Genomic DNA, 12,341 nt, shown 5'->3' on the forward strand with positions numbered 1-12,341 from the left:
AGATTCAGAAGTTTCAGGAAGGAGCCATTTCTGTTTCCTCTTGGCATTGGGGCCTGGGCCTTGTTTATTTTCTCTCGATGTCGAGAAACAGTCGGTCCCCTGTCCCACAGAGTATGCCCAAGGGGTTTTAGTAATGGTCTGTTGCTTGAGACCAGTAAACAGCATGGCGCGCCTTGAGCGGGGATTGGCTGTGGAGGAGAGGTGTGGAAGGGATTTGGGGATCACATGTTCATGTCAAAACAACACTGACGTCTATTCTGATGTTTGGTGTTTGAGTAAATCACCAGCTTATCCAGGTAAAACTGGATCTCAAGGGCTTTCGCGCCATCTATTCCCTATCTAGCCGCACAAGATTTTCTTGTACTTAGTTTCAAAGTACTTACAGTTCACGTTCATACTCTTTTCCTTTGGTGCTTATAAGAAACACATTCCATGGATGTGACTTCTTCTGTGATCGCAACGATAAGTAAAATGCCGTGCGACAGCCAGGGGCGGATCTACAGGGTGGCAAGGGGTGGCAGCTGCCACCTCTGGGACACAGTCTTCCCACCCCTGTTGCCGCCCCATTTATAAATCAGATAATATGTTTTTAAAGTATATTTTATGTACATGCATGGTGAAGGTCAATGAGACCCGCGCCAAACTCATCTCAAACAGAAGTCGCCGATTTAGAATCCCCCTCCCCCTCACAGGCGCGGCTCTACAGGGTGGCAAAGGGGTGGCAGCTGCCACCTCTGAGACACAGTCTTGCCACCCCTTTGCCACCCCAGGAAAAAAATCTCTAGATCCACCACTGGCGACAGCATATACAGCAGATGCTCGTTTATTATTGTTAGCATAAAGACAGCGCGATGTGGCTCTGGGCCGGATATACAGGTAGTCTGCCACAGCTGAATCATGGTATGGTATGAACCCAAGTGATCAGCACAGATTACCCACAATCCATCAACACAACATGTCCGGTTGTTAATGGCTACCGCTAAGGCAGGGAGGAGAGCAGGGTCAATGCACGATGACAGTGTAACCAAGCTAAATTGGCCAGTAATAAACAGCGTGGAGAGGGTCACATCTAAGGCAGAGATAAACAGCACAGTGTGACGGAGGTATTGGCTGACCCACCTGCAGCGACATGTTTCTCACCGCATCGCATGTGGCACACTGTTAGCTTATTAGCTCACTAGAAGTATTAATATTATCTCATTATCTCAATACCATAATAGGGGCCTGATGATTCAGACAGAAAACGTCTGGACAGAGGAAGGATTTGCGGAGGGGAGGACAGATCTCTACCGCCTTAGCCAATTTGTGCACGCAGCCCTGCAGAGGCATCTCTGATGACACGAAGGCGAGGGACAAATGAAAGAGCGCCATTGTGTCGGACGATACAATGCATCTGTGCAGATCCACGCCTGGTGACGACAAAGGGCTTTGTCTGCCGCATGTCAGAGTTTTGCCTCCGGTATGCCTCGTCCCACCATATTTGTCCTCACGGATGAGACAGAGACGCCGCTGGTTGATGCATGGAGCAAGTTGTATCACATTAACTTTGAATGTCGATCTGGCGCGGCAACCACCCAGAGGAACTGCATCACTCCGCACAAAATACATGCCGCCTCGCTTTGCGCCCTCCATCCCCGAGGTGTTGCTGGAAACCACAACAGCAGGATCAAAGACTTGCAGAGGGAAATGTGCCAAGAGGTAGCGATGAGCAGTCTACAACGCTTCTATGTAGACTGGTGGTCTGAGAGAAAATGGAGCAAAGCAGGACCCCCGACATTTTTTTTTTATCTCAATAAATGTAGAAGTCCAGCAGATTCGGGATCTGGGTGTAGGTGTGGCGGTCTATTCCTTTGCATACCAACACAGGGATCGGCGGTTCGAACCCCCGTGTTATCTCCGGCATAGTCGGGCATCCCTACAGACACAACTGGCCGTGTCTGCGGGTGGGAAGCCAGATGTGGGTGTGTGTCCTGGTCGCTGCACTAGCGCCTCCTCTGGTCGATCAGGGCACCTGTTCGGGGGGGGGGCTGGGGGGGAATAGCGTGATCCTCCCACGCGCTACGTCCCCCTGGCGAAACTCCTCACTGTCAGGTGAAAAGAAGCGTCTGGCGACACCAAGTGTATCGGAAGAGGCATGTGGTAGTCTGCAGCCCTCCCCGGATCGGCATAGGGGGTGGACCAGCGACCGGGACGGCTCGGAAAAGTGGGATAATTGGCCAGATACAATTGTGGAGAAAGGGGGGGGGGTCCAAAAAAAAAAAGTCCAGCAGAAAGGTATTGAGACCCGTCATTTAACAGAAAAGGAAAAGCGATAGCCTTCTACGTATACGGACAATTTATTCAAGTGGTTCCCAAACTTTTTCATCCGAGCCCCATTTTGGCTTCTATTTTATCAATGAGCCATTCGATTCTAAACGAGTCGTTTGAAGTGTTTGAACTATCACATTTATGCCTACGAGTAGTGTGTTCCCAGACAACGGGATGTATTTTCTTTGTAGCACTTGCCTTATCAAGCATAGCCGATACCGTATCCATGGCCTCCAGCTCTATTTTCTCCTTCGCCGCTGTGTCTGGCTTTCTACAGTTACCATTTGATGTCTGGCCGTTTAGTCTTTGTTTGTCACCAGCGCTTGATGTGGGCCGGTGCTGACCACGCATCATACCAGGGCTTCTTTGTTTTTGCTCTTGGGACTTTTTCTTGCATATTTCCTCCTCTCATAAGCTCTGGATTTGCACAGTCGAGCTGATAACCCATTCCTCTCCCCCACCAAAGTCGCCGTGTCCCGTTGTAGTCCGACCTCTGGCTTTGACATCTGGCAGCATCCCTCTAGTTCACACACCGTGTTTGTTTATTGCTCCAGCACACAACATTCCCTCATTACACTGTTGTTCTGCTCTGATGTTTATTCTAATCGACAGCCCAACGCCCCCGGCTGCAAATACACCAGGGGCACGTCGCCACACTTTGGGGATCGCTGGTTTAGAAAATTAAAAAACTTTTTTGTGTTTCCATCGTTACAAGATAAACAAACAGGAAAGCAAACAAAAGTGAGCGGTGAAACCGTTCAGATTTCCAATTGGTTGAAGACCTTGAGCAGCTGGCTGTCTGCTGACCTTCAACTAGACTATGAGGCGCTCTGATGTCAGCTGTCTGCAGCACACAATAAGATGAAATCGCTTGCATAGTGTGTGTGTGTGTGTGTGTGTGTGTGTGTGTGTGTGTACTTGTGTGTGTACTTGTGTGTCCCCGGTCAACATGACGCATGACGCAAGGGGAGATTGCCTGCCACCACGGGATCTGAAACTTATCTCGTCTCCATTCAGTCGTCTGACTGATTGCCCCGGAGCCTGGATGCGGCAAACGTGGGAGGAGATCTTTAACTTCACGACTAAATTCATTTAATCTCATCTGGAGTGGCCCTCAGATTAATAGCTTGACTTTGACATATTATATTTCTGCTCCCTGCCCCATACAGACCCACACACACACACACACACACACACACACACACACACACACACACACACACACACACACACACACACACACACACACACACACACACACACACACACACACACACCATGTGGTTATATTACAGATATCAGAGACTGGCCCTCATCAAGTCTCACTTATTCATTTTCTCATTTACAGAGGAATGAGGAGAGGGAGGTGGGCTCGCTGAGCTTGTACGGTCACCAAGGACAGCCACAGCAAAACAACCAGTTGCAGGACACGACACCGGGAACAACGTGCCATCTCTTTTAAGAAGCCCTGCAGAGGGCAAAAGCAACAAACACAACTTAAACAAGAGCGGACAAGGGGTACTGACATTCCCCAACTGTCCTGTGACAGCCGAGGCCCAAATTCTGGAAAATTCAATTCAAACCAGCTATCACGACGCACCCAAATCTCTGATATGCGAGTCAACTTTAATCGAGTCCTTGACCGGCCCGGACTGACGACTACACTGGAACGTGATAAGGTTTGCAAGGCCTTCCCAAAAGTCTCAGACAGTCTGGCTCCTGCAGACGCTGTGGCATAACAAGTCCAGACAGAGGGGTGCTCATTTTGGTCCTTGTCTGCTATGCTGTGCTGCGGTGCGGTGCAGTCACTACATGCTTGTACCAGTCTCGATGCATGCTCAACAATCCAGGCAAGGAAATCACAGGAAGCTGAACCGGTTCATCGGGACACCAGGTTTAGTGAGAAACGTTTCATCACTCGTCTAAGTGACCTCTTCAGTCTCAACTGACTGCAGGTGTTTCCACCCTTATAAACAATACAGTGGCATAACGACCGAAAACAATGATCGGTCTCATATGCAAATGACTGAATATCAACTAGAGTTTTAATGGCCATGTGTACTAGTCACAGAGGATTGGGGAATAGTTGCAATCACAGTATTGTAAGACGGCAACAGATGTACTCTTAGCCCCCCCTCGGTTCAGGGATGGTCACTCCCTCTTCACATAGATGGCCTCTTTGACTCCCTGTTCACCGACACATACTGATCAGTACTTAAGGTTTGACTGTCATCATCCACTGGAGCACAAGCTAGGGAGTCATCAGGATGCTGTACCACCGAGCTGACAACATCGCTGCCGACACAGCGGCCGGGGAAGGGAAGAAATCCCACATTAAACAGGCCCTGGTTAAGTGTGGTTATCCTAACTGGGCATTTGTCAAAGCCAGGAAGTCGCCCAAACAGTGCACCAGCCGATCGAAGAGAGGAGAAGGACCACAGCTGCCTAAGCGTAAACCAGTGGCGAGTCTGTATGTGGTGAGAGTGTCGGGACAGTTGAGACGCGTATCTTCCAAACATCGAGTCTCAGTTGCTTTCAAACAGGCAGCACGGTGGCCCAGTGGTTATCGCTGTCACCTCACAGCAAGAAGGTCCTGGGTTCGAACCCCAGGGTTGTCCAACCTTGGAGGTCATCCCAGGTCGTCCTCTGTGTGGAGTTTGCGTGTTCTCCCCGTGTCTGCGGCGGGTTTTCTCCGGGTGCTCCGGTTTCCCCCACCATCAAAAAGACATGCGTGTCGGGGTTAATACTCCTGTCTGTGCCCCTGACCGAGGCATGGCAAGACGAACTGGAGTTGGTCCCCGGGTGCGGCACGGCGGCTGCCCACTGCCCCTAGCTGCACAGCTAGGATGGCTTAAATGCAGAGCGTAATTTCCCCATGGGGATCAATAAAGCATCTCAAAATCCAAAAAAAATAAATAATAATAATAAAAACCTTCAAACAAGCTGCACCAGATATTGGTCCACCCCAAGGACCGGGTCCCTCGGTACAGACAGAGCAATAAAGTGTGCGCTGTTAAGTGCCAGGAGGATTGCCATGACTTGAACATCGGGGAAACCAAACAGACGCTGGCCAAGAGGGCGGCACAACACAGAAGAGCTAACACGTCAGGCCAGGACTCTTCAGTCTACACCACCTACAGGCCAGCGGCCACTCTTCCAAGGATGAGGATGTGCACATCCTTGATAGAGAGGAGCGCTGGTCTGAACGGGGAGTCAAAGAGGTCATCTATGTTAAGCGGGAACAACCATCCCTGTACCGGGGGGCAGGGGGCGGGGGGGGGGCTAAGAGTACATCTGTCACCATCGTACAATGCTGTGATTGCAACTATTCCCCAATCCTCTGTGAATAGTACACATGGCCATTATCACTCTAGTTAATGGTCACGGTAATTTGTATATGAGACCGATCGTTGTTTTCGGTCGTTATGCCACTGTACTGTTTATAAGGGAGGGGGTACCTGCAGTCAGTTGAGACTGAAGAGGTCACTTAGACGAGTGATGAAACATTTCTCTCAATAAATGTTGTTTCCAGATGAACCGGTTCAACGTTCTGTGATGCTTGTACCAGGATTACCAGACCACACTGGCCACATTGTCTTCGTGTCAACGCGTCATTCCAAAGCTCCAGATTTACAAGGCTGGTGGTAGAGAGACGGCCGAACCACAAATAAATTCAAGACTCTGAGAAGCTGCCCCGAGTGGGACGTGATAGGCATTTAGAGTGTAACGTCATTACATAAGCCAGACCACTCATTCACTCCTTTCAGCCCGTAACAGTGAAATGAGTCGTTGATCTCACCTTCACCTCCAGGGCCGACTGCATGACTGTATAAGTGTGTGTGTGAGTGAGTGAGTGAGTGAGTGAGTGAGTGAGTGAGTGAGAGAGAGAGAGAGAGAGAGAGAGAGAGAGAGAGAGAGAGAGAGCCTTCGCACACATCGTGTAACATGTGAACATATGGGTCAGAGCATGCCTGAGACGCTACCTTGTTTAACACAGTTTTCACTGGAAAGTCTGACGTGTTTTGGTGGTGGTGAACCCCCCCCCCCCAACCCATGAGCCGTGGTACAGCTACCGGTCTTCCCCCCCGCGGATGTGGACGAATGTGTGCTCTCTTGTTGTTGTGAATACGCAACCTTGTCCGACCTAACCCCTCCAACTCTTCTCTGGGTGTTGAGTCAGTCAGTGCACATTTAAAAAGGCCCAATTCTCCTTTAACACACACACACACACACACACACACACACACACACACACCCATGTATTCCAGCCAATAAAGCACCGCTGTGTCCACACGGAAAACATGAGAACGGGTCACAAGGCCCGGGAGCCATTTCATCAGACCGCTGATCTAACACACACACTTACCCCTCTTTTTTTTCTTTTCGTTTTTCTTGTTGTTCCTAACCTTGTAACTTAAGATAGGGGAGATAAGACCCCCGCCCCCACTCATAACCTTCACAGTGCAAGAGATGCACTTTCCATAAAGTACTAGGACTAACAGCCCGCATTCAAAACCAGTCCACAATAGTTTACAATAAGCCCTTATCTCGTGTTTATATATTTGATTCTCTCCGAGGGCATCAGATTCGTATCTCTCTGGCTCCTACGAGCGACTTGAATAGGCGCTCTCCATTTACGCACCCTGACGAGCAACCGGCATGATGCCATGCGTTGTCACGCTGAGTGTCATAAATTAGGGATTTAGAGCGAATAAGGTGTGGCCTTTGGCAGGAAAAGCAACCAACGCCCTGAGTTTTATGCAACCCCTCAAATTGCTCCTGTGTTTACTTCTCCTCGCAGGAGGTTACAATGCCTCTCTTATCGCTGTGTCGCATTTGAAGTCCCGGTGTTTCTCCTCAAATAATTACTTGAAGTTACGCAAAGGCAAAGTTCTTTTTTCAGTTTATCTAATTGCCCTCTCAAAAAAAAAAAAACCAGACTGCAGCTGATTAGTTTGTTATAGAGAGAGTTATGTAACGGCTGGGTAAGAAAGGTACATGTGACAAGGGTCACAGGTCAGAGTTTGACCTCTAATAGTGCAATTACAGGTTTTGTTTTGCAGCCTGCTGGAATATGCATGGCGGCTGGCAGGAATACGGACATCTTCGAGGAGGTTGGAGAAAGCGCTGGCAATGCACTGCAAAGTAAACGCCGCACAAAAGCTCATTTAATCCCGGATTCAAATTCAAGAATGTTGCAGGGACACGTGGCGTAGCGAGCTTTTTATTAGGGGCGAGGGGGTCAGATTCAGAGCAAAATTGCGAAACTAAGCCGTGACGATTTTAATATTGCAGCATTCACCCTGCACCACAACGCTGAAGCACAACAAACAGACACTATGTAGAGGTTTGAATGTTGATTGAATGTTTTCTCGGGGAAGCGTGCTCATGTTGTAAGCTTTTGTAACACATGTGGCCTGAAAAAATTTTTTTGTTTTAAATCTTTGGATTATGGCAGTTTTCCCATTTAACTGTTGATGAGAGGGGGGGAAATTGTCATATCAAATTGCAATATTCATAACATTGTAGTGTAAAAAAAACGGAATTGTGGGCGTCCAGGTGGTGTGGCGGTCTGTTCCGTTGCCCACCAACATGGGGATCGCCGGTTCGAATCCCCATGTTACCTCTGGCTTGGTCAGGCATCCCTACAGTCACAATTGGCCGTGTCTGCGGGTGGGAAGCCGGATGTGGGTATGTGTCCTGGTCACTGCACTAGCACCTCCTCTGGTCGGTTGGGGCACCTGTTCGGGGGGGGGGGCTGGGGGGAATAGCATGATCCTGCCATGTGCTACGTTCCCCTGGTGAAACTCCTCACTGTCAGGTGAAAAGAAGCGGCTGGCGACACCACATGTATTGGAGGGGGCATGTGGTAGTCTGCAGCCCTCCCCCTGATGGCACAGGTGGTGAAGCAGCGACCGGGATGGCTCAGAAGAGAGGGGGTAATTGGTCGGATACAATTAGGGAGAAAAAGGGGGAAAATAAAAAAAAAAGCCATCATCTCATCTCATCTTCAGCCGCTTTTTCTGGGTCAGGTCGCGGTGGCAGCAAGCTAAGTAGGGAATTCCATACGTCCCTCTCCCCAGCAACGCCCTCCAACTCCTCCTGGGGGATCCCAAGGCGTTCCCAGACCAGATTGGACATGTAGTTCCTCCAGCAAGGTCTGGGTCTACCCCGGGTCTCCTCCCAGTTGGCCGTGTCCGGTAAACCTCCAAAGGTAGGCGCCCAGGAGGCATCCTAATCAGATGCCCGAACCACCTCAACTGGCTCCTTTCGATGCGAAGCAGCAGCGGCTCTACTCCAAGCTCCCTCCGGATGTCCAAGCTCCTCACCCTATTTCTAAGGCTGAGCCCAGACACCCTATGGAGGAAATTCATTTCAGCCGCTTGTATCCGCGATCTCACCCTTTCGGTCACTACCCAAAGCTCATGACCAAAGGTGAGGGTTGGAACGAAGACTGACTGGTAAATTGAGAGCTTTGCCTTCCAGCTCAGCTCCCTCTTCACCACAACGGTGTGGTACAACGTCCACATTACTGCTGATGCTGCACCAATCTGTCGGTCAATCTCCCGCTCCATCCTACCCTCACTCATGAACAAGACCCCGAGATACTTGAACTCCTTCACTTGGGCCAGCAACTCATCCCCAACCCAGAGGGAGCAATCCACCATTTTCCAGTAGAGAACCATGGCCTCAGACTTGGAGGTGCTGACTCTCATCGCGGCCATTTCACACTCAGCTACAAACCGCCCCAGTGTGTGCCGGAGGTCGCGTTCTGATGAAGCCAACAAAACCACATCATCTCCAAAGAGCAGAGTTGTGATTCTGAGGTTCCCAAAACGGACACACTCCTCACCTTGGCTGTGCCTTGAGATCCTGTCCATGAATATCACAAACAGAATCAGTGACAAGGGACAAACTTGGCAGAGTCCGACACCCACTGAAAACATGTTTGACTTTGTGCCAAGAATGCGGACACAGCTCTCACTTTGGTTATACAAGGACCAGATGGCTTGTAGCAACTGCCCCGGTACCACATACACCCGCAGTACCCCCCACAGAGTGCCCCGGGGTACATGGCCGTAGCCTTCTCCAAGTCCACAAAACACATGTAGACTGGCTGGTCAAACTCCCATGCCCCCCTCAGCACTTCTGCAAGGGTAAAGAGTTGGTCCATTGTTCCACAGCCAGGACGGAATCCGCATTGTTCCTCCTGGATCTAAGTATCGATAATTGGTCGGAGCCTCCTTTCGAGCACCCTAGAGTAGACTTTCCCAGGGAGGCTGAGCAATGTGATGCCCCGATAATTGGAGCACACCCTCCGGTTCCCTTTTTTGAATATGGGAACCACCACCCCAGTCTGCCACTCCACAGGTATTGTCCCCGACCTCCAAGCGTCAATGAAGAGGTGTGTCAAACAAGACAGCCCAACAATGTCCAGAGCCTTCAGCATCTCAGGGCGAATCTCATCCACACCCGGCGCCTTGCCACTGAGGAGCTTTTTAACTACCTCAGAGACCTCTGCCAGGGATATGGGTAGGGCTTCCCCTGAGTTTTCAGATTCTACCTCCTCCTCCTCCACTGAAGACGTGTTAGTCGGGTTCAGGAGCTCTTCAAAGTGTTCTTTCCACCGCTCAACAACATCCCCAGTCAGGGTCAACAGTACCGCTCCCTGGCTGAACACAGCCTGAGTCAAGCCCTACTTCCCCTTCCTGAGTCGCCGGATGGTTTGCCAGAACTTCCTTGAGGCCAACCGAAAGTCCTCCTCCACAGCCTAGCCGAACTCCTCCCACACCCGAGTTTTTGCTTTCGCGACCGCCAAAGCGGCAGCCCTTCTGGCCTCCCGGTACCTGTCTGCTGCTTCAGGAGACCCCTTGGCCAACCAAGTCCGATAGGCCTCCTTCTTCAGCCTGACAGCTTCCCTCACCACCGGTGTCCACCAGCGGGTTCTTGGGTTGCCGCCGCGACAGGTACCGATGACCTTTTGACCACAGCTCCTGCCTGCCACATCTACAATAGAGGCTTCCCGAGGAAAAAAAAAACAGAATTGTAAAAATCGTAATATGCATCAAATCAGCACTAATATATTGTTGTACTCTCCCATCAGACTCTCGTTTCAAACACAGTTCTAGAAACTAAAAGCAGCTGTAATGGAAATAAATCGACTCCTCCCACCCCAAGTGACTTTTATTTTACAGTTAAGAAATATGACATGGCAAGACTGAGCACAAAACCAAATCGCTTACACAGAAACACAATTTCATTGTTTTTCTGTTCTTTTTGCTGGGCTACGGTCGGGACGGTCCTCGTTAACAAGGGTGCCCTGTTGCACATATGCCATTTGGAATAAAACAAACGGCCCCCATCAGACCTGAAGGGGTTTCTATCTTGCTGGAATCCTAAACAATGGCCCGCTCCAAAGGGACATCTTAAAACGGTTTGCGTTTGGAGATTTATGGCACACAAAGGTGATGGATATGAAGATTATTGGACTGCCGTTTCTCATTCAACAGTCACCGAAACCACCGTATGCTTCTGGCTGTTGACCGAAAAGTGGAGTCCCTACGCTGGCTCCCAGTAGCTGCTCGCATCCAGTTGAAGACTCTGGTGCTAGCCTACAGGGCAGTGAAAGGAACAGCTCCTTGCTATCTCCAGGCCGTGGTCAAGCCCTACACCCCCGCCCGACCACTTCGCTCTGCTGCCTCGGGAAGCCTGGTTGCCCCGTCGCTCAGAGGCCCCTGCTGCCGATCGACCCGGTCACGGCTCTTCTCTGTCCTGGCCCCACAGTGGTGGAATGAACTCCCCACTGATGTCAGGACAGCGGAGTCGCTGCCCATCTTTCGGCGAAAACTCACCTCTTCAAGAACTACTACCCTGTTACTTGCTCTTAGCACTTATTGTATTCACTCATTTTAAAAAAAAATCTCTTTCTTGTGCTTTTACTTTAGCACTGGTTTTTGCTCTTAGATGCTTGTTTAGATGCACTTATGACCTCTGATGACTAGTAGTTCTCCTGATTTCCTATGTTAAATGCACTTATTGTAAGTCGCTTGGATAAAAGCGTCGCTAAATGACTGTAATGTAATGTAAGGTTGTGTGCTTATTTCTCCACCAAAAGGCTATTTAACGATGACAAATGAGAAATTTGCAACGACAAAAATTCATGACCCTTGCCTATGTGATGGGAAGTGGTACGTGGAGCTCCTCCTTGGTGCCCCGGTCTGAGTTGGTCACGTGTTGAACCGATCAGCCATGCTGAGACAAACTCACAAGAGCGGGACAAGAAAATGTCTTTGAACTCGTGAGTTCAGACACGGTACACGCGTGATGTAGATGTAAAGATGTGACCTTGTAGCCACTGGCCTGATTTTCCAATTTAGAGATCCTGCAGCTGGAGAGCATGAATAATAGATGTCGTCATGGCAGAAGATCTATGAGAATCTCAGCGAATGGCAACGTGGGTAGGGGTTGCAGCCGCTTGTCCCTCACTCTCAGTCATGACCGACATGCATCTTGCCCCCAGTGTTGAAGGTCCCCCCGCTTTTTCTCCCCAATTGTATCCGGCCAGTTAGCCCACTCTTCCGAGCCGTCCCGGGTCGCTGCTCCACCCCTCTGCCGATCCGGGGAGGGCTGCAGACTACACATGCCTCCTCCCATACATGTGGAGTCGCCAGCTGCTTCTCTTCACCTGACAGTGAGGAGTTTCCACCAGGGGGACGTAGCGCATGGGAGGATCACGCTATTCCCCCCAGTCCCCCCTCCCCCCCGAACAGGCACCCCGACTGACCAGAGCAGGCGCTAGCACAGTGACAAGGGACACATACCCACATCGGCTTCCACCCGCAGACACAGCCAATTGTGTCTGTAGGGATGCCTGACTAAGCCAGAGGCAACACGGGGATTCGAACCGGCAATCCCCGTGTTGGTAGGCAATGGAATAGACGGCTACGCTACCCGAGACACCCAGAAGGTCCCTTTTAACAACACAGGGGCCTGTAAAGCCTGTGACACGAAAGACTGCAATCTGGCATTTTGAG

At 50.3% G+C, this 12,341-nt stretch overlaps 1 protein-coding gene across 3 annotated transcripts in view; it reads right to left on the reverse strand.

The window, feature by feature from the left end:
- Positions 1-12,341, reverse strand: part of LOC130129555 (nuclear receptor-binding protein 2-like) — a 59,500-nt gene that overhangs the window by 26,623 nt on the left and 20,536 nt on the right. Inside the window, exon 1 of one of the 3 annotated variants that reach the window (XM_056299127.1) lies at positions 2,506-2,557. The exons of the other annotated variants lie outside the window; for them this stretch is intronic. Coding sequence (XP_056155102.1) covers positions 2,506-2,535 — 30 coding nt within the window. The 5' untranslated portion in view covers positions 2,536-2,557. Of the gene's footprint in view, positions 1-2,505; positions 2,558-12,341 lie in introns of those variants that run through there. 3 annotated transcript variants of the gene reach the window in all.

This window comes from Lampris incognitus, chromosome 19 (assembly GCF_029633865.1).
Source record: "Lampris incognitus isolate fLamInc1 chromosome 19, fLamInc1.hap2, whole genome shotgun sequence".
Classification (NCBI taxonomy): Eukaryota; Metazoa; Chordata; class Actinopteri; order Lampriformes; family Lampridae; genus Lampris; species Lampris incognitus.